Source organism: Aplysia californica, unplaced genomic scaffold (genome assembly GCF_000002075.1).
Source record: "Aplysia californica isolate F4 #8 unplaced genomic scaffold, AplCal3.0 scaffold00229, whole genome shotgun sequence".
In the NCBI taxonomy this organism is placed as follows: Eukaryota; Metazoa; Mollusca; class Gastropoda; order Aplysiida; family Aplysiidae; genus Aplysia; species Aplysia californica.
In genome coordinates this window covers 830989-854090 of record NW_004797499.1, presented here as the reverse complement: position 1 = coordinate 854090, position 23102 = coordinate 830989, and the positions used below count along the sequence as shown (strand labels likewise).

The 23102-nt window shown below is 42.3% G+C and overlaps 2 protein-coding genes across 2 annotated transcripts in view; both read left to right on the top strand.

Annotated features, from left to right (window-relative positions):
- Positions 1 to 3948: 3948 nt before the first annotated feature.
- LOC101848528 (protein transport protein Sec61 subunit beta) lies at positions 3949 to 11819 on the top strand. The gene is made up of 4 exons (XM_005099922.3): positions 3949 to 4056; positions 8627 to 8721; positions 9912 to 10004; positions 11016 to 11819. The coding sequence occupies exons 1-4, from the start codon at positions 4048 to 4050 to the stop codon at positions 11101 to 11103; spliced, it is 285 nt and encodes a 94-aa protein (XP_005099979.1). The 5' UTR covers positions 3949 to 4047; the 3' UTR covers positions 11104 to 11819.
- A 5915-nt stretch (positions 11820 to 17734) lies between these two features.
- The window catches only part of LOC101851870 (proline-rich extensin-like protein EPR1), an 8710-nt gene continuing 3342 nt past the window's right edge, over positions 17735 to 23102 (top strand). Inside the window, exons 1-2 of the mRNA XM_013083389.1 lie at positions 17735 to 17864; positions 21320 to 21521. Coding sequence (XP_012938843.1) covers positions 21345 to 21521 — 177 coding nt within the window. The 5' untranslated portion in view covers positions 17735 to 17864; positions 21320 to 21344. The remainder of the gene's footprint in view (positions 17865 to 21319; positions 21522 to 23102) is intronic.

Here is a 23102-nt window from a genome sequence, read left to right as displayed (position 1 = left end):
GTGTGTGTATGTGTGTGTGTGTGTGTGTTTGTGTGTGTGTGTTTGTGTGTGTGTGTGTGTGTGTGTGTGTGTGTGTTCTAACTTGTAAATTATTGATGACAGTTAATTAAGTATAACATGCAACGTTGTTTGTAAACAGTCTTAGCAAATAGCATTATTATAAAGAATAAAAGGAGAGCATAATAATATTAGATAAATAACAGCCCAAAATGCCATTATGAGAGTTATTTCCTAACAATGATACAACGCATTAAAATAGCCCACTTTCTAAATTCACAGTGCTCAAAGCACTTTACAAGACCTAATTAGTAGCCTACGACTGCATTAAAATACATTCAGGATTCGCACTTATAAACAAAGGAACATAGAAGGACGAAAATATGTGTACTAATAAATAAATACATGTATACAGGGATATAGGTAGTAGCGGGTAAATAAAAGATAAAGCACAGGCCAGAGCTTATAACGGCAATAAGTAGTTGCAACTAAAATAGTTTTATCTGAAGCCGATCTTATTTGCTTCGTAAGTGTGGATAATAAGCAGGAAAGAACTCTCAAGTAGTACAAGAGATGAAGAGATATAGGCTGCATATACTAGGAGTCAGCGAAACACACTGGATACAGTCTGGACAGAAGCAGCTCAGCTCGAGGGAACAAGTATTGTATTCTGGGAGGGACGAAAAGTACCATTCGGAAGGAGTGGGAATCATTTTGAGTAAGTATGCACAGAAGTCAATTAGAGGATGGGACCACACGGGGAAAAGATCACCATGGCTTTATTCGCTACAAGGAGCAAAAGCATCAACATGAATATAGTCCAAATATTGTCCAAATCTACGCCCCCAAAAATGGTGCTTCGGATGAAGACAAGGATACCTTTTACAGCTAGCTCCAGGGGTTCATCGACAAACTACCAAGGAAGGATGTCAAAATCATGATGGGAGATGCCAATGCCAAGATTGGTCAGGACAACGTGGGGTATGAAAGAATTATGGGACAACATGGCTTGGGAAAATGAATGAGAACGGTGAGCGATTCGCAAATATATGTGCCTTCAACAGTTTGGTCATTGGAGGCTCTGTTTTTCCCCGCAAGAGGATTCTCAAGGCCACGTGGGTTTTGCTAGATGGAGTGAACCAGATAGATAATTTTTGTATCTCTCGTAAGTTCAGGCGTTCACTGGAAGATGTCAAAGTACAGAGAGGGGCAGATGTTGGATCGGATCATCATCTGCTGTTGGCAAAACTCAAGCTTCGACTCAAAAAGTACGAAACCAGCACAGGAATAAAAAGAACGAAGTTCCAAGTAAGTCTCTTGGACGGACACAAGAAAGAAGAGTTTCAGTTGCAGCTGAGGAACAGATTTCAACCTCTGGCTGATCTTGGTGGAGAGGACACGGAGGTGGACACACACTGGACCAATGTCAAAGAAGTCTTTACATCAACCAGTTAAGAAGTACTCGGTGTGAAGAAATGGGTGCACAAGGAATGGATTATCCAACACTCTTTAGGTTTAATTAGGATAAGAAGACAGCTGAAGGCAGAAGCGAATGCCAGTAGAACAAGAGGATCAAGAGCGGATGCATTGGAGCAGTACTGGACAACAGCTAAAGATGTCAAGAAATCACTAAGAAAAGACAAGGAGGAATTCATGAAGAGGCGTGCAGAGAAGGCAAAGGAAGCAGCGGCAGGAGGGCACATACGAATCCTTTACTAGACCACAAGGACACTTGCTGGAAAATACGGGAAACCTGAAGTACCAGTAAAGGACCAAGAGGGGAAAACCATTTTTGGAAAGGAAGCTCAGTCCAAACGATGGGTAGAGCATTTCAACAGCCTCCTGAACAGACCACCACCGAGTAACCCACCAAACATCCTGCCAGCAAGAAATAAGTTACCAATCCGCTGTGATTCTCCTTCAAAACAAGAGATTCTGGATGCCATTAAGAAGCTGAACAAAGGTAAAGACCAGATTCCACCTGAAGCCCTAAAACAGGTGCCAATGTGACGGCAGACATCCTCCTCCCACTGTTTACCAGGATCTGGAACGATAGCAAGTTCCCAAGGATTGGAAAGAAGGACACCTCGTGAAGCTTCCAAAAAAGGGGGATCTCAGCAACTGCAGCAACTACAGAGGGATCACTCTTCTCTCAATACCAGGTAAGGTCTTCAACATAATCATTCTGGAGAGAATCAAGACAGCGACGGGTCCAAGGCAACGGGATGAACAGGCTGGTTTCCGGAAAAATCGCTCAAATACCAACCAGCTTGCCACGCTGAGGATTATTGTGGAACAGTCCGTGGAGTGGAACTCCCAGCTGATCGTCAACTTCCTTGACTATGAGAATGCTTTTGACAGCATAGACCGAGCAACACTATGGGAGATAATGAGACACCACGGAATCCCACAGCAGATGGTGAAGCTCATCAAGAGCTAGTACGATGGAACAAGTTGCAGGGTTGTACAAGATAGCCAGCTCACTGACAGCTTTGACACCAAGACTGGTGTGAGAGAGGGATGTTTATTATCACCGTTCCTCTTCATATTGGAAGTCGACTGGCTGATGAAGGAAACCACCAGAGGACTCAGAAATGGTATACAGTGGACACCATGGACACAGTTGGACGATCTGGATTTTGCAGACGACTTGGAGCTTCTGTTGCACACCCATGAACAGATGCAAGCAAAGACTTCAGTATTAAACAGCCAATCGGAGTCTGTTGGATTGATGATCTACCCCGGAAAATCAAAGGTCCTACTGACAGATACACAACGGAAGGAACAGTCACAATTGACAGAGAGGGTGGGGTGGGGGGGGGGGGGGGGGGGGGGGGGGGGGGGGGGGGGGGCAGGTGCTGAAATAAAGTTCCCAAAGTCCCGCATTGGAAAAGCGCAGGCTGCTTTAATCATATCTTTGGATAGGATTTGGAAGACCAGAGATATCTCACTTCGAACAAAGCTGAGGATTTTCAATTCAAATGTGGTACTGTTGTATGGATGTGAGACTTGGAACACACCACAGACTTGCATAAAGAGGATCCAGGTTTTCTTGAACAGGTGTCTAAGAAAGTTACTGGGGATCAGATGGACAGACAGGGTCACCAATGCGGAAGTGTTAAGGAAAGCAAGACAGATCCCAGTCAGAGATGAGATATGAAGAAGGTGATGGCGATGGATTGGACATACTCTCAGGAAGTCAGACAGCTGCATAACCAAGAAAGTTTTGGATTGGAACCTACAGGGTAAGAGATCAAGGGGAAGACCGCGCGGAACCTCCAGAAGAATCACAGAAATCGATGTACAGAAAAGTGGGAAGACATGGAATAACACCAAGAGGCTAGCCCAGGATAGAGAAAGGTGGAAGGTGTTTGTCCGTGGCCCTGGTGCAGGGTCAGAGAGGCAATGATGATGATGAAGTGTGGATAATTATACGTAGGCCCTTTGAATACCACTAGAGATGTTGACTGGGGTGCAAGCCCGTTGAGAGATATAAAATAAAAGAAACAAATCTTGTATAGGCCTATAATATACTTTTCTTCTTAATGGGCAGCGTGGTATTTAGACAATAAATGAACGCGATGCGAATAAGATTTTTTTACGATGCATGTAAAGAATTGCAGATGACATTTGGCAAATGACTACAATTCATGGCGAGAATAAGAGTTTCGGAATTTTTTAGATACAAAAGTAATTGACTTCACTTGTTAGTTAACAACTTAGATATCACAATTTGACCCAAAAGGGGCAGTTTGAAGCCACGCCCAATCCTTTCGATCACTGAAACCAACTGAAGACCCTATTTAACGAGATAAGGTGCATAACCCTGAGAACTAAATTCTGTTTAAGTAATTTTAGTAGCCTCCCTTTGGCCTAGTACTTAATTTCCTGGTCTGACCTGTTAACCTAAAAAGAGGTGGAGGAGTGAAACCGGAAGTTAGATTTGACCCCATTCTACGTGGCTTGTTGGCCAACCCACTGGTCGCAAAACGCTTCACAAACTTCACTTCCTTTTCGTGTCGGTGTCAGTGAAAACCATATTGTGCAGTCATGACTCTCGTAAGTATTGTCGATATTTGTTGTTTTATCTTTGAATTATGGATGTAATATCTTGTTGCTTACAGCGAGAATGTGTACTTCTGCGTGACTGTGTCGAAATTTGTTAGCGTCACTACATTGTAGAAGTTGAAATGGAATAATCATGAACTTCGATATTTGGTCGGTGATGCCCCATAGATATTGAGAGCATGTCTACGTTCCCGTCTCCTTTGGTTCACCCTCATGATTTGGGTAAATATTTTAAAGTATTGTGTTTCAGGTACCGAAAGAAAGATTTTGAATCCAATCTTTAACCACACACGACACAGGGCTCTATTTTAGGTCAGAGAAACAAGCAGTCCTCTAGACCATTGGACATTGGGACTCAAGTACAGGGTGCCCACTCTGGATGTCGGATGGGATCGGGGGATTAGGCCGATCGGCCAACTCCAACTCGGTGGCCTCAAAAACAAAAGTTTTTGTTTTCAGTTTCAGGCGACTGAGTCGGGCGATCGGCCCGATCCATCTCGTATTAGATGTAGATCTAGATTAGATCTAGATCTAGAATCTAGATCTAGAGATCTAGTAAATTGGGAGGACTTCCGTAGCCGTAACGAGCGGCCACTATTAACTCTTATCCTGCGTCTGTGCCCAGATGCGTATCTTATCAGCAACCGATTACGTCGGACTCGCCGGGCAGGCCGCCGGGGTCACTCAGTGTGTACTGTTGGTGTACAGTGCGCGCGCCGGGAAACGTGTGTTTTCGCCATGAATACCGCGGGAGTGTGTTAACTGATGATGAAAATAACGCTCTATCCTTCATAGCATTCTATTTATAAAGTGTTACAAACACATGAATAACCCCCTCTCACAAGCTGATAAGACATTACGAGTAGTTACGCCCATTTGAATAACCTTTCTGGACGCTCTTGTTGTTATGAATGACCTGGGGTTCGAAAATGGATAATTTAGGTCAATTTCCGAATGTTTTACACTAAAATTGTTCTTTGTACCTGCACAAGGGTATTCAAAACTATTAAACAAGCTCATCTTTTATCAGGTAGTATCATTTCATACAAAATCAAGCTCATTTGAAATATTTTCTTGTATAGAAAAATGGAAGTCTTGTTTCCTGACTATCGTTTCGAGCTCCTCATGTCTAAGTGGGTCAATTTCTTCTATAATTTCATTGGACGAACATCTAGAGCTATCAACTTGGCATGTTTTGAATGAGACGTATGCCTCGATTATGAACCAACGCAGGTGGTTCTAGAAGAAGGCCACAAACGCACTCAAACTCAAGCAGACTGACGCACACACACTTGACCTGCGTGAATGGGGATCCGATTCGGGACCCGAACGACACGTAAGAGGATGCGCGTGCGCTGAGCCAGGAGCTACACTGACTCGGGACCAGAACGCAGGGGAGGTGCCGAAATAGGCTTATTGGGCTACATAAACCCGGCTCCCGCAGGATGAGGGTTAACCCTAGAAGCGCTCAGCGTTTCACCGGAAGTAACCCGCCAAAAATGCCCCGCCGCCACGGCTGATCAGTTGTAAACATGGGGGTTTGGCGGGGGGAAACAGCTGAGATACGCGAAATGTATACCTACCTGCTTCTGAAAAATAACCATTTACGGCTCAACGGATGATAAAAAGCATATATAAAAGCATTTATTTTCTTTAAGCTGATAGAATGAACCAGTCAAAAATGATCAGCGATCAAATAAATACAAACAAAGCCGAGAACGCGATAGACTCAACAATTACAAAATTAGTACATCAGCACGGCGAAACAAGTGATAACACATAGCGTGTAGTCGCTCAGCGGGACCGCGTCACTTTATCGATCAATATCTCGGCCAAGAGACGCTCTACGAGGTCAAGATAACTTGCAAGGTCATTGGTCACTATTTATAACTTTGGCCTGTAATTGACTACGTCATTTTCCATATAAGGAACACTGGAATTTTCCATTGAAAAGGGTCAGCGTCTATGCCCTTTATATAGGGCCTGCGCGGTTCCCGGTCGAAGTAGGTCAGCCTTATATATAGGGCCTGCGCGCTTCCAGGGTTTACCCTCGTCCTGAGAGTGAGAGGGCCGGGTTTGTGTCACCCGATAAGAACATCATCAAATGCAACACCGAGGAACAGTGGCTGAATGGATGGGCAATGGGCAAAACTGGAAGAACTGTATTTGCACACATGACAGCCCCCAACTCTAAAGATGCAATAAATTCCCTGAGTAGAAGAGAACAAGTCACAATATTTCGCCTGTGAACACAACACATACCACTAAATTCCTACCTTAATAGGATCCGCAAGGATACCCCACCCGACTGCCCGTTGTGCGACTGCCAGGATGAAACAGTACCACACCATCTCTTTAACTGCCCAGCACTTTGTGACCTGCGTAGCACCTACCTACCTGCCCCCCAGACATCGGAAACACTCTATACAGCGACAAAGCACAGCTGATTAAAACCTGTCAATTCTTTGCCATATCGACAGACCGAAGGGCTAGAACCCAAATGGCCGCTGGATCGGAAAAGTAAAAGTAAAGTAAGTGTCGCCCGATAAGCCTTTTTCGGCCCCTCCCCTACGTTCTGGTCCTGCGTCAGTCTGGCCCCTGGCTCAGGGCACGCGCGCTGAGCACCATCTCCCCTTGAATTCGGGTCCCGAGTCGGATCCTCATTCACATAGCTGAAAGTGTGTGTGCGTCAGTCTGCTTGAGTTTGTGTGCGTTTGTGGCCTTCTTCTTGAACCGCCTGCGTTGGTTCGTAACTGAGGCATACGTCTCATTTAAGACTTGCAGAGTTGGTAGCTCTAGATATTCGTCCAATGAAATTGTAGAAGTTGACCTACTTAGACATGAGGAGCTCGAAAGGATAGGACAGTCAGGAAACAAGACTTCCATTTCTCTATACAAAATCTTTCAAAAGAGCTTGATTTTTCTATGAAACGATACTACTTGATAAAAAATAAACTTATTTGATAATTTTGAATACCATTGTGCAGGTACAAAGAACAATTTGAGTGCAGAAATTCGGAAATTGACATTATCCCTTGTTAGAACCCCAGGTCATTCATATACAACAAGAAAAGTTATTCGAATGGGCGTAACTACTCGTAATGTCTTATCAGCTTATGAGAGGGGGTTATTCGTGTGTTTGTAACACTTTATAAATAGAAAGCTATGAAAGATAAAGCGTTATTTTCATCGTCCATTAACATACTCCCTCTGTATTCTTGGCGAAAACACGTTTCCAGGCATGCGTGTGCTGTACACCAACAGTACACACTGAGTGGCCCCGGCGGCCTGCCCGAAACGTCCGGCGTAATCGGTTGCTAAGATTCGCATCCCAACACAAACGCTGGACAATGGGGGGCTCTCGTGGCCTGGAGGTTAAGGTGTTGGCCTCTCATTCAAAGGTCCCGGGTTCGAATCCGGGTAGCGACCGAAAAATTTTCTTCTCTTAATTTGTCTCCTTTCACCTCATTTCCTGCTCTCTAGCAATGTTCTGTCGTCTGCTTTTGTTTCCTCTTTCTGCCCCCACCCCCTCACCTCCTTTGCCCCTTCCTCTGGGCTCCCGATTCTTTCTGCAGCCTTTCTACTGTTACTCCTGTTGTTTCTTCTTACTGCTGTCTTTCAGCCACACCCCTGATCTTCTGGTTGGAAAGATCTACACCTAGCCTTCTCGGACAAGGTCGAAAAATCTCGGAGGGCCCGTGTGCAAGTTGCGCGCAGATCCCTTGATGGTCTAAAATCGATAAAAGTAGGCTTCGCAGGCTATTCTAAAAGTATTCCACAAACTCAAGCAGAAACGTTCCATATATATTATTTATCGGTGAACATAAATCCGGGGGACTGGGGTTAGGGGGAGAGAGAGAGACCCCCGCCCCCACACAGAGAGGGGCAAAGAGAGAGGCGCGTGTCGCAAGTTTACGAACGCAGAACACCGAGCACATGACAGGCTAGATCTACTCACAAACACAAAAGAGCTCCAATTTACTCGGTGGCAATTGACACCACCAATATTATGAGACAGTAGTGGAATATAAAGGGTTTGGACAGTTCGTTAGGGTTAGGTCTCTTCGTTGTTTGTTAGGGTGCTTCCTCGTTACGGAAGTCCTTCCATAAAATTATCTAGCCCTTAGGCCTACTAGATTTTTTATCCAAACCGTGCTAGGAGCAAGTAGAAGTAAGCCTCTAAACCCTATCGAGCCTTCTGTAGTAGGCTGCTGGATCTAGATTTAGATTCTAGACTTGTTAATAAATAGGCTACTACTAAATCTAGATCTAGACTAGATTTAGTAGGCCAGACAGAATTTTGATTTTGCTCTCATTCATCAGAAGACTAGATCTAGGCCAAGGATGATATTGTACTCCTTGATCTAGGCCTGTTCCTAACAATTTAACCGCGCCTGCAGTTACAGCAAGTGGCCACAATCGGTAAACCTCTAGTCGCCACACGTTGCTGAACTCACCCCCAACACTGCCGTTGGTATGTCAGGTCTAAGCAATCAGTCAAAATTTAGAAGTGACTGAAATCTATGTAATCAATCTTTAAAAAATGTACTTTTTCTTTCAGCCATCATCAAGTTCCACATCTGTCGGAGGTGGCAGCCGTGGACCGTCAAAGTCCATCGCACCCAGGTCCTCAGGGGGAACTACCCCTAGACAAAGGTAAGTGCCGAGAGAATTTCTCCGCAAAACTAGTTATTGGGGTTGCACTAAAATCAGATACAACGGACCTCGGCTTCAACTATAGAAATTAAAATTTTCATTTTTTCCCCTTCATCTTTGTTAAAATAGGCAGTTTAGTGGACGCACTCGCGGCAGGGCAAATCGGCCACGATGCGGCCCGTAAACGTTTGTGACCGGCCGTGTATCCTCAAATAATGGTGGGTCTAAACAACTCAGTTTTGTTTCATTTTGTGAATCGCACTTCCACGTCTGATACATCTTTTTAAACAGAAAAGAAAGATCTTCAAAATGAAGGAATATTGGCTTCTGAAAACAAGGCAAATTTTACAATGCGATAAAATGAAAACTACTTGCTGTATATTTATAAAAGTTTCTGAAGTTATAGATTATCCCTTCTAGTTTCTTTAGACATCAGAGTTGTTTAGGCTGAACTTACCACAACGCTATGGGGCTTCCCGTAAAAAAAATAATACAAAGCCGAATTGGGTGGTCGCTCGCCCCCGCTCTCCCCTGCACACTTCGATATTACATAGAGACGTATCTCAAAGGCCGCCAAAAATGACTTACGTCTGTATGCAATTCTGCCTGCGATTAGTAGAGTTCTTTTACTTGAAATGGCCTGGTTCCTCTTGCAATGAGTGCATTTGGGTGGTAACAGGGTTGGGACTGAGCAGAAGGGGGAAGAGGGTCGGTGACTTGCTGAGACAGTTTCCAACACATAATGTACTGCAAAAACATCATACACTAATTTTTCTTGAGTACTTGAGCATTCGAGGAAAAAGCATTACAGAATTAATGTTGGTATACTCTATTTTCTTATTTTTAGTGTCATTTTCACTCACATCTGAGAAAATGCTATTTAAATTAATTTTTTAAAGTGTTTATCATTTCCTTCACATCAAATGATAGCATCAGTCATCTTCACTGTATGAACTAAATGTCATGTTTTTCTGCAGTGGGTTAGTTTGTACATTTTACTAGTTTTTAATTGTTGTTTGTACTCCATTAGTCCCCTTGTGTTGTCTACTTTTTTTCTGTTTTTTCTTTGTGTGTTGGCTTTGTCTAATTTTCCTTTGGCACCTTGCTAAATGTAGTAATTTTTATGCATCTTTGCAATAGTTTTTACCATCTCTCCTATACAATTTATTGTATTCTGTTATGTCCATCAGGAAAGCCCCTGCCACTGGTGGAGCTCGCAAGGCAGCGGGAAGCAGCGCTGGAATGTGGAGATTCTACACCGAAGACTCTCCGGGAATCAAAGTGTAAGTTCATGCCTTTCTGTTTGAATTTAGAGGAAAGTGCCCATGATCGTCTTGGAGAATGTTTGAATGTGAAATGGACTTAACTGAATACTAAAAAGTACAATGGCATTCTCTGTACTCATGTTTTCTGGATCACTTTGATCTTTTTGTGTAAATGGGAGGTTCAGTTTTAGAAATACAAGAGCTTATCTTTTGTATGGAGACGCCCGTTTGCATAGAATCAATCAATTGGACCTTATTTTACTTGAAAATGATTTTTAAATTGTGGCATCAGTGAAATGCTGTTAAAATTTGTCAAGTGAAAAGGTTGGGTTTTTTTTAGTTAGAGTTTTACGGCGCTCACAGCTGCATAAGGTCATATGGGCATGCAAGTTGTGAGAAGTTGTACAAAATGTGCTGCACTTTTATTTTTCTTCATTTTGTGTTGAAGTAAGTGGAAACGGGATTAACAGTGATCCCGCGGGAGTAGGAAAAGTTTGGGTTTAAAAAATTCTTTTTAAATTTAGATCTGTCTGATCATGTGAATTTATGCAGTGGATAAGAGTGAGATTCTGACTGATAGAAAAATGACTTTCATGATTAAACTTTAATGGAGGTGTTTTTAAGAAATTCCCAGTTCTTGAAAGAGAATGTTATTAGTAATATTAGAATAATGCATAAACAGCTGGCATAAGATAAGGGTGCAGAGTTCATCTTTAGTTTCTCCTCCCTTTTATCTTTAAAATGCAAGAAAAGAAGTGGACTGGCCTCTTCGGTCAGTTGCATGAAAGCTTTATGTGTAATGGTTTGTTGCTGGGATGTGGAGGGTTGGGATGGTGGACTGGAACTTCCCGGGGGAGGGGGGAGGGGGGGTGTCAACTTTCATGAGACTTCCGCTATGCTATAACTTGCTGCATGTTTGTGCAATAGTTTCGGTTCACCGAAAAATATGAGGATGTAACCTATGATCTCCATATCCCTGTCAAAGGATTGGAATGTCAGTATTTCATAGTTTTCTGTTCTGTTTTCCAGCGGCCCAGTACCAGTCCTGGTCATGAGTCTCATCTTCATCGCTTCAGTCTTCGTGTTGCACATCTGGGGAAAATACAAACGCGGCTAAATCTTGGGACCATGTGCTTGATTTCATTTAAGAGGAACATTGACTGCCGTTATTCTGTCTTTGATGGTGACAAGTGCAGAAACTCTTGTCAGCTGTGAAGGAATTCTGAAAATGTGACTTTTTCTTTTGCTGTCAAAAAATGATATTTATTTAATGCCTGCAGTTGACATGCTGCAATTGTTAGAAATTATTCTGTTGGGTGTTTTTGTGTCTTGGGGGAATTTTTTTTCTAAGACATTGAGACTGGGATTTTAAGATTCTGATCTAGTTCACAGAACTTTTTACTGTTAGATAAAAAATTGAAGTTTCAAAATTTGATGTATAACTGCAAAGCTCTTTTTTTGGATACTAGTTATATTGAGTTGAGTGTTTGTGAGTTGTAATTGTGTGTAAATGTTGGACTTGTTACCAAGTTTGCCAAGTTAATTATTGCTCCCTGACAGAGGGAGGTCAGAAGATTTCATTGCTCTCAAGTCAAAGAGAAGTCATTCCTCTTGAGTCATCCTTACATCAGGTGTGTGCACGGAGAATGCAACAAGTCTTTATGATGGTGTGTTTGATTTTACTCACAAGTTCTTGATAGAAGATGAAATGTGTGTACCTGGACTGGTTGAGTGGTGTGTGTTTGATCCGTTGAGAGTTGGTTGTGGGAATGTGACTTATATCAGTACAAGTAACGCAAATTGTATGTACAAAAATAAAAATAATTAAACTAACGCTACTTTGTTGTTGCTTTTGTAAGGTCACCCTCTTTGACCCTTGGCCTATGTACATCTGTTACATTGTTCTGTCATTTTGTGTTTTCTTCTGCCATAGTCGTAGAGGCGCAGTGCTGTACATTTGTTTGTTGGTTTTTTTTGTTTCACAGTTGAGTGATTGAGGGGAAAATATTAACAGAAATGGACTGATGTAAATAAAACTCCATACAATCCAGGTTTAAGAGCGCTCGATTACCAGATTGAACTGATGGAACTAGGATCAGCCTCATTGCAAACAATCGTGGTACCAATAAGCAGTCAGCGTCGAAGAAAACGTTTTTGCACCTGTTTGGCAATTGTTTTGTTTAGGGCTCTATTTTACACTTTTATGTCCATTTAAAACACATTTTTGTGCAGGCTTTCGTGAAAGCAACCAAAGGCACCCAAAAAAATGTACATTTGCAGTTTTCAAGGATACACTTCATGTACAGCTTTGAAGTCAAATTCGGCTGCCATTTTCTCACTAATTGTATCTGTCACCAGGCGACACCAACGCCTTCAAGTGGGTGGTTGGCGGGTGCTCTGGTGTGGTTTGCTTCTTCTTTTCTATCAAACTCTATCTTCCTTATCTCTCCTATTTTTTTTTGTGTGTGTGTTTGTTACTCTCTTGTAACACCTCCAGTCTTCGGCACTTATATGACCTTAGTTATTGTGTTGCAAGTGCCGTAAAACACTTACTAAACTAAAGCAACTTCAATTGCGAACATATTTCGACTTCTGTTCAAGATGGGTACTTTTTAAAAAAACAAATGCAATACAAATGAATAGGCTTTAAGATTATGTCTAAATGCCCAAATATTGACAAGTGCCTGATTAAAAAATTTTAACATAAAACTTTGGCCGAGTTTGACCAGCACACCATTATCCAGGGCTGTGCCCGTATTTCCTGCCATTCTTCGGAGTAGTCTGTCCTAGTCCCAGCCCAGTGACCCGCACTACTTGCCGCGGGAAAAAGAAGTGGAATGATAATATGTGTCATGGTAAACAAAACTGTTGTTGATGACAAAGCAAGTCATTTCAAAGACAGAACCCAGTGGGTCAAATTAACATTAACAATGATGATGTGCAGCAAACGTCTGTGGTCTAATGAAAGTCAGTCGTCTTGCTCGCAGTAGAAGCTTTTTTAGATCACATTCTGTATCTCACTCAACTCAGGTTGGTCAATAATTTGATTTTATACTTGATGTATCTTCATGGACTATGTTGTAGTGAGTGTTCTCACATTTACTTGAAGGAGCTCTTGTGGTAGAGAAGTTATGGAGTGCCTCTCATTCAATAGGTACTGGGTTTGAAGCCGGATAGTGACGGGGAATTTTCTTCCCTGAGATTTTCTCCTTTGACCCCCTTTCCTGCTCTCTAACTAACATTATTCTATCGTCTGCTTTCGTCTCTACTTTCTGCTCCCACCCCACCCCCACACCTCCTTTGCCCTCTCCTCCGGACCTTTGACTCTCCGCAGCCTTTCTACAACTACTCCTTGGCTCCTTACTGCTGTCTTTCAGCCACACCCCTGAACTTATGTTAGGTAAGATCTAACACCTCTAGCCTTCTTGAATAAGGGCGAAAAATCTCGGAGGTCCCTTGTGCAAGTTGCGCTCGTTAAAGATCTCTTGGTGGTCCAAAATCGATGAGAGTAGGCTTTGGCCGCCACCCGGGCAAAATTCAAAATTTTCTACCGATTGAAAGTGTTTAATGTGTCCCGCGCGCTCATCATATTCTGACCTTATTCAGTTGCGAGAGCCGTAAAACACTTACCAACAATTTTTTAAATAAATGAATTTTTTAAAAAACTCAACGCAGGTTGGTCAATAATTTGAATTTATACATGCGGTATTTGCATGGAGTAGGCCTATGTTGTGTGTGTTTTTATAATACATGTATTTTACTTGACATTTTCCATAATACCTTGCTGTGTTGCATCTGTGATCGGGAAAAAAGGCTGGCATGGAAATAAAAAAATGTCGACATTCAGTTTCAGAAATTTAACAGAGACTTGCAGTAGGTGGTTGGCGGGTGCCCTGGTGTGCTTTGCTCCTTCTTTCTGATCTAACATCTGTCGGGGGGCTCTCGTGGCCCAGAGGTTAAGGCCTCTCATTCAATCAAAGATTCTGGGTACCGGTAGCGACCGAAAACTTTTCTTCTAAAATTATCTCCTTTCACCTCCTTTCCTGTTCTCTAACCATTTTCTGTCGTCTGCTTTCGTCTCCTCTTTCTGCCCCCACCCCCTCCTCTGGGCTCCTGACTCTTTCTACTGGCTACTCTTGGCTCCTTCTTATTCAATTACTGCTGTCTTTCAGCCACACCCCTGATCTTCTGGTAGGTAAGATCTACACCTAGCCTTCTCGAACAAGAGCGAAAATTTCACGAAGGGCCCGTGTGCAAGTTGCGCAGGTTGTAAATATCCGTTGGTGGTCTAAAATCGCTCAGAAGAAAGCACCCCAAAAAAAAAGACAGCGACGAGGTACATGTACCTCAGCACTCAAGCAACAATCAACGCACCTGTCTGTGGACATGCATAAGTCATTAAGTGGATTGTTGGCGGATGCTTTTGTGTGTTTTTTAACTCCTTTCCTATCTATTCAAAGCCAAACATCTATCTTCCATATATCTCTCCTATTTTTTTTATTTTAATGTGTGTCTTGTAACACCTCGAATCTCTGGCACTTACATAACGTAATTGTTTTGCAAAAGCCGTGAAACGTTTACTAAAACTTGGTTGTGAGTGTTATATATTGCTGTGGTCTTGTAAAAAATGAGTTCACTACTTTCAAGTACTTTTGGATACGGTATTCGTTAACTTAATCTATATGCAGCCATGCTGTGGGCCCCGGTTCTTCTAGCAACAGCACCGTCGCGACTGACGTGATACCCCTGTTATAGCCGAATCCTGTTATACGTTTTAAACAGGGTTGGTTTTTTTCCTTTTGATTTTTTGTTGTTTGTTTGTTGTTGCTTCTTGTTTTTGTTTGATTGGTTTTTGTTTTTGCTTTTTTTTTTTTTTTTTTTTTTTGGGGGGGGGGGGGTTTACAGCGCTCACAACTGCATACGGTCATATGAACGCGGTAGGTGGGGATCAAATTTACATACACTATAGCCCTATGTAATTATTAACGAATAGGATAGTTTTTATTACACACGAGCATAGGTTTCCTTCTGCAATGTAATATCTCCTCCAAGGGTTTGAAACAGAAAAGTTAAAAGATTTTAAAAAATTGACTTTCAATTTTCAGTCAGCCTGATCGTAGTAGTACAAATTGCCATAGGGGAAAGCGATAACGATAATGATATAGTATATCACTACCTCAGAATTATAATTCTGTCTGACATTTTTGGCCGTTTTGAGTTACTCAGACCATGAGGTCAGAAACCAAATTCTATCTGCTCTATCAAAAGCGTAAGATTATTCGGAGTCGTTATCAACGATAACCAAGATATTCATTCACAGAACAGCATTCGAAAATGCTTGACATGATGTGAAACTCGCAATCGTTAAAGTTAAATTTCTCAAAACTAGGTATAGTGGAACCTGGATTCAACGAGGTCGTCGGGCCTGACCTAAAATCTCGTTGAGTACGAGTGTTCGTATAGCAAACACGAGGTTTTGTGTAGAAAATTACAGGTACTGAGCAAGTACTGTACGAGACAAGTCGTAAGTAGTGCCTGAAATGCCTGCATATTATGAGCTGTGTTTTTTTTTTTTTAAGACCGATTCGTTCAAATACTCACGCCTGTGTAATCTCGATTGTTTACCAAAAAGTTGTGTTGCTGTGTAGAGCCTAGCATACGGCAAATTTTGATTCCATAGACCAGCGCACAATTCAGTACTTAGATCTACGTCAAGACTAGCTTATTATTGTAATATTGATCAGTTGCCGAGGGGAAAAAAGACTATGACGCTTTTGTATGCGACGTTCAACGCCCGGACCGCTAGTGCCCCCTCCCCGACACGCATACACAGTCACACGTGTGCAGGCCGCCCATCCGACCCCGACTCACACCAGAGAAAACACGTGCGTGGGCCAACTTCACATGTGTTGGTATTTAAAAAGGCCGCTGATTGGTCGCATGCAATCGGCTAAGTGAATAATGATTCACGATGCAGGTGCAATGGATTGTTTCCGGGAATAGATAAAGTTCGTTCTGGGAGAAAAATTAGCGAAGGCACGTCCGCAGGGGCTGTTCACCCTGTTGAATCCGAGCTCGCTGATTTAAGTGCTCGTTGAATCCGGGTTACTTTTATTGATTTTAAAGAAAAAAACAACGGGGAATATATCTCATCTCGTTGAATCCGAGTTCTCGTTGAATCCGAGTTCTCGTTGAATCCGAGCTCGTTAAATCCGAGTTCCACTATACGGAGCAGAAACAAATTTGTAGTTCTGAGGTAGCGATAATTATAAATTATAGTAACACTGTACATGTATATATATATATATATATATATTGGCCCGATCCCATTTCCGTGTTAAGCTATGACATTATATTAGTTTCAAGATATCGGGGCTAGGTGGACTGCATTCAGGGGACGATGAGTCAAAAAATGTCAGCTTGAATGTGGGGTGTAATCTTAAATACTTAACACCCTACTGAGAAACCGAAGCAGGACATTTTGATACCGAATGACCCAACCCATTTTCTCTGTTAACGAATCTAGGCTTGAATAAATAATCGAAGAATTTATTATTCGTCTGAGATATTGAAATACTGCGTCTATGTGTTGAAAACAAAAGGATTGTGTAAGTCTGGACAGTGTACGCCTACAGAACGACTTTTTTAAACCATTTCTTTTTGCGAAAAGCCTTATAATAATAATAATAATAATAATAATAATAATAATAATAATAATAATAATAATAATAATATAACATATACAGAAAAAGAGCTATACCTGAATCAATCTGCAACATAATTATTCTTACAAAGAACTCGAAAAGAAAAGAGGAGATACATGCATTGAGGAGGGGTGTCGAAGAATGTGTAAGCCTACAAGATACAGTACGAACTAGACACTCTTCGGATAACATGTGCACTGTCTGCTAAACAGACGATAGACTATCTACTTGTACTATGTTTATCTACGTATAAACATTTAGTTTGCATGTTGTCATTTTGCGTTCAATTAAAAGTAATGTAATATTTCATAATTTCAAGGGCTCCTTGACTAAAGTGTTGATAATTTTTCCACAATTTTAGAAGTGTACGAAACATTGTTCTCAAACCTTCCCCGACTTCAATTGGTTGAGCATGTAGATCTCTTCCAGTATAATAATAATAATATAATGTAGATACCTAAGCTTATAATATAATGTGTAACCCATACTTCATTTGGGAAGGGTGGAAAGTTTTGTTGTTGCCATGACTACTCTCTGGAGATGTATTGTATTGTTTTGGAACATGGCTATTCGTATTAGTCTCTTAGGCTGTCTGTCTGTCAGTCTGTCTGTCTGTCTGTCTGTCTGTCTGTCTGTCTGTCTGTCTGTCTGTCTGTCTCTCTCTTTGTGTGCCCCCCCCCTTTCCCCCCTTCCCCGTGCAAGTGCGTGTGAAAGAGACAGCAAGACACACAGAGTAGACAGGCAGGCACCCCCCATAGAGAAAAGGAAGAAGAGACCTATCTTTACCACTACATTATTAATACAACTACGTCTGACGCATTCGTCCTATAAGCCTAATGTATATGAAAAGGCTAATCGTTTCTGGTAAGTCATGCTCTTATCTTCCACTGCTTCCGACTCTCGAGCCTCGTTAGGTAATAAGACAAGGAGTCCTGTCCCATACACTTACTCCACTCCCTTCTGGCACCATCGGCCTCAAAGTCAAAGACCCATTTAAGTTCTACCTGATCGTTTGGAACGCACTTGCGTTCTCCCAGAAACCTCAGAGGCGACGTGGAATGCCGGAACGTACTAGTTAACATAAATGCTCAAATACTCCTCTGGTCAAACGAAAGAAGAGAGGGAGGACTGGGTCAGTCATTGAGATTGATTTTTCTCCTATCGTGAAGTAGAGGTGAGTTTGTCTTGTGTGTTGTTTGTTTTTGTTATTAGAATAGCTACGCTTTAATGATGAAACGTAGACAATATAAATTAGACAAAAGGGAAGGAATGGATTAATTGTCTTTACAAGTGGGAGGAGCAAAATTGAAATATACCGATTTTGTAGTGGAAAATAAGACATGTATCGGGTGCATTATTGTGATACATGCAGGCCTAATGAATCCCGAAAAGAAAATTCTTCTTTTTCTTTTCGGTTTTATTTTTATTTTTCAAACCATGAGCCTGGGCTAGGAGGTTACAAAAATACCCTAACCCCGTGCCCACCCAAGAATCTCATAGAAAAATAACAAACAAAACAAAATACACACGCGCTCACACAAGCGCGTACTTTTCAAACATTAGATTTGCTAATTTACCCCCCCCCCCCCCACCTTTCCCTTTTTCAAAGTCCACTCACACTTTTTCATCTATTTTGTGCGAGTTCTTCTTTCTCTTTGCCTGACTGCCTATCTGCGTATTTCCCTATCTAAAACTCTGTTTTTCACATTTGTTCAGCATGTAATGAACTATTCGAGAGTATATAGACAAAATTACGACCATAAGCTTACTAGATCTGCAGACTTGTCATAATTTTTTTCCCCAACAGTAATTGTACACATATTTGTATGTATGTTGGGGTATTTTTTAGGGGCAGGGGATTGGGAGGAGGGGGGAGACGGATAGGCAGACAGACAGACAAACAAACACAGACTGACAGACAGACAGACAGACAGGCAGGCAGACAGACAGACAGACAGACAGACAGACAGACAGACAGACAGACAGACAGACAAAGCTAGAATCATGATGCGTGAAAATATAGCGTCCTACTCCCTCTTTCGCCCGTTCCTGCAGTCTCACACCCCCCCCCCCTTTTTTTCTCGCTCTGTCTGTCTGTCTGTCTGTCTGTCTGTCTGTCTGTTTGTATGTCTGTCTGCCTGTCTGTCTGTCTGTCTGTCCCCCCCCCCTCTCTCTCTCTCTCTCTCTCTCTCTCTCTCTCTCTCTCTCTCTCTCTCCTTCTCTTCATCTATTTCCGCCTGATCCGTCTGACCTTGTTTTTTTATCCTCCTATCTCTCTCTCAATGTCTCTCCCATCCTCTTCCCTTTCGGTTTTTGGGGTTGGGTTATTGGGTTTTTTTGTTTTTGTTGTTGTTGTTGTTGTTTTTTCGTGTGTTTTTTTTTTTTTTGGGGGGGGGGGTAGATTTGTATGTTTGTTGGTTGTTGTTGTTATTGTTTCTTGTTGTTGTTGTTTTTTTGGGCTTTTTTGTTTGTTTGTTTGTTGTTGTTTGTTTGGTTGTTTGTTTTTTTTGTTTGGGGGTTGTTGTTTTGTTGTTGTTGTTTGTTTGTTTTTTGTTGTTGTTGTTTTGGTTTGTTTGTTTGTTGTTGTTTTTTTTGGGGGGGGATGGCAAAACGGTGTATTGCAATTGCAAAGTAGTGAACTCCACTTTGCTCTTGAGTTGGGTTCTTAAAATGCACGTAACACAACACTAATTGTGTTGATTCTTTAAGAGGAGTTACTCGTGTTTAAACTTGGTGCATCGGCGTGGATCTTCATAGTCTGAGACATCAAATTCATCTCCATTAAGTCTCATAAGTATTCTCAGCGACTAATGTTTTTGTTTTAAAAGGTTCTCGCGCCGACTGCATTCTAGAATACCGTAAGAGTAAGAGACGGGCGTCGGTAGATGTATGGGTCTACCCTGATGTGTCTTTTCTACTTGACGATCTACCTCCGGACCAGTGTGACAATTGTTCCACTTGACGGTCTTCTAGTCTCCTGCAATCAACAACCCTGGCCCTAACCTTAACCCTAGTCGTAACCCTAACTCTAACCAATGGGTACAGCACAGATGGGCAATGGCCAAGGACTTTTCCTTTTATTTACAACCTCCTTGACCATGATCGATCAGGTAGACCGTCAAGTGGACTAGCAGACTATCCCTGTTTTCATGTAGCCACTTGCCCCTCAGATCAGAACCCACGTAGTAACTTGGGGGTGAGCATGCTGCCAAAGAAATTTGCTGAAGACCCTTGTTGCCCTTTAGAGGCTCATCATCATCACCAATGCCTTTCACCCCTGGCAGAGTATTGGCCACATACAAGCTCCTTCCATTTATCTCTGTCTTGGCTGGGCCATCCTTCCTGGCTTGTTCCAAGTGAGCTTCATCTCTCTCATGTCCCTTTCCACACATCTACTCCATGTTTCCCGTGGCCTACCCCTGTCTCGTGCTTCCTGTGGGTTCCACTGCAGGGTCTGTCGTGTGATGTTTCCGCTGAGCTTTCTGAAGGTGTGCCTCATCCATCGCAACTTTCTAAGTCCTATTTCTACTTCAATATCCAAGTGTCCTGTCGTTTCCCACAGCTCTTTATTTCTTATTCTATCCTGCCTCTTAATTCTTAGGATACTTCTCATACTCATACATCTGTTGATGAAAGTCTGGACTTTATTCATTACTACCTTTGTTGTCTTCCAAGTTTCGCAGCCGTAGAGGAGTACCGACTTGACATTGGAGTTAAAGAGTCGAATCTTGGTGCGCAGTGAGATGTTGCTTGCTTTCCAGACTTTTGATAATTGATTGAATGCTGACCTTGCCTTGGCGATTCTTGTTTTTACATCTGCCTCGGTTCCACCTTTACCATCGATGACACTTCCAAGGTAGGTAAAGGAGTCCAGTTCTTCCATGGGAGTGTCTTCCACTCTCACAGCAGGGCTTGAAACTTTTCCTAGCTTCACTAATTTCGACTTGCCCGGGTGTATACGTAGACCCTGTTGCCCCTCAGAGGGTATTCGAGTATGAATAAGTAGCTTAAAACTTTGAACATTATAAACAAGCCAATCCCAGAAACATGATCATTGCGTAATGAAGATGTTATCTGCACCCAGCACCCGCTGACCCCTAGGCTCACAATGGTCAACTCGATCACTGTGCGTAAGTACATGTAATCTTATCAACTTCAAAATTTTGTCTTGTCTGGAGCTGACATGGACGGATCTAATTCCCAATTGCTCTCTTTTATTCAAGGCTCCCGTGAATAAGTTGTTTATTGTGTTGTAAGTCTCATGAATTAATCGTTGTTTATTGTGTTGTAAATCTCACGATTGGGTTGTTTCATTGTGTTATAAGTCTCGAGACAGAGGGTTGTTTGGGTTTGGTTTTTGTTGTTGTCGTTTAGGGGATTTTTTAATTAAATTTTTTTTTGGTTGTTTTTGGGGGGGGGGGGGGGGGTTAACATTTTGTTTCTAGTCTTATGAATGAGTGGCTATACATTGGATTGTTAGCTTCATGAATAAGAAATGTTTCATTGTATTGGTAGTCTCATGAATGATTGAAACTATTCATTGTATGTTAGTCTCTCGACTAGGTACTTAATTGTCCATTACATTACATATTCATTGTTGTCCACTTTGTCCACTTCATCCACAAACAGACAAACTTCCACGACAGCCTGAGCTATGGTCCAAGACGCGGCGACGAGGGCTCTGTTGTTGTGGGCACTGGTCAGCCTCCCAGAACTGTGTCAAGGTCATGGGTACCTGATGGACCCCCCGGCACGTGCCAGTATGTGGCGGGAGAACTTCAAGACACCCATAAACTACGACGATAACCGACTCAACTGTGGAGGCTACTATGTAAGTGATGGCCTCTCTTTGGTTGTTGGTTTTGTTGTTGTTGTTGTTGTTGTTGTTGTTGTTGTTGTTGGGGTTTTTTGGTAAGTGTTTTACGGCGCTCGCAACTGCATAAGGTCAAATGAACGCGCGGGACATATTGACCATTTTCAGTTGGAAGAAAATTTTGTATTCTGCCCCGAGTGGCGGCCGAAGTCTACTCTTATCGATTTTGGACCACCAAGGGATCTTTAACGTGTGCAACTTGCACACGAGACCTCCGACATTTTTCGCCCCTGTCCGAGACGGTTTGGTATTAGATCTTACCTACTATAAGATCAGGGGTGTGGCTGAAAGACAGCAATAAGAAGGGGCCAAGGAGTAACAGTAGAAAGGCTGCAGAAAGAGTGAGAAGTCATGAGGAGGGAGCAAAGGAGGTGAGGGGTGTGGGCAGAAAGTGAAGACGAAAGCAGACGATAGAATATTGCTTGAGAGCAGGTAAGGAGGTGAAAGGAGACAAATTAGAGAAGACAAACTTCCGTCGCTCTCCGGACTGGAACCTGGGATCTGTTGAATGAGACGTTAACACCTTAACCTCTAAACCACGAGAGCCCCCTCTGTTTCTTTCGGTTAGATTGTTGGACTGCTTTATCTTTGTTAATATTAAGCCCAGGAAAAGATGGATAGAGGCGGTCAGGGAAACATTAGTCAATATCAACATAACCATGCAACAAGGGATACAACAAACACAGTAAGGTAACAGCAAGGAGTCTTGAAAAAAGTAAAAAAGAGATAATATTACACTTGCTCTAGCAAACACGATAACTTTCAATAAAAGGCGCCTGTGACGATTTCAAAGAGTCACTTCCTGTAAAGAGTTTGATTTGTTTCTGATCTATGTGTGCATTTGCACATATTATAATTAACGTTATTAGCATTATGGTATCCCCCCCCCCCCCCCCCCCACACACACACACAGAATCAGCGGAGAGTCAACAGAGGTGAGTTTGGGGTATGCGGTGATCCTACCGGCAGCAACGTACATCTGCACGTATCATATTATTATACTCATTGTTACTATCGTTACGATGTTCTCAACCATAGAACTAGTTGGGCGTCAAGTGTGCTCTTATCACTTTGAGAAATGTATATAATCTGTATTCTGAACGAATCCAGTACTTAATAATATACTCATTGCTACCATGATGACGGTGTTCTCAACGCCACAGAACCAGTGGGGTGTCAACAGAGGTGAGTTCGGGGTGAGCGATTATCCCTGTCAGAAATGAATACCTGTACTCTGCAGGTATCATTTTATACTCTTTATTACTTTCATTGCGGTATTCTTAACCCCCACAGAACCAGTATGGGAAAGGGGGGGGGTAAAAACAGGGGCGATCAGTGTGGGGTGTTTGATGATCCTTGACAACAACGTATATCTGCACTGTACTCTCTATTACAATCACTACGGTATTCTCAATCGCACAAAACCAGTTTTGAATGGTAAGGAGGGGGGGGGGTATAAACAGGGGTGGGTGTGGGGTATGCAGTAATCCCTGTCTGAAATGTTATATGAACCCTGAACCTATCATAATATACTCATTA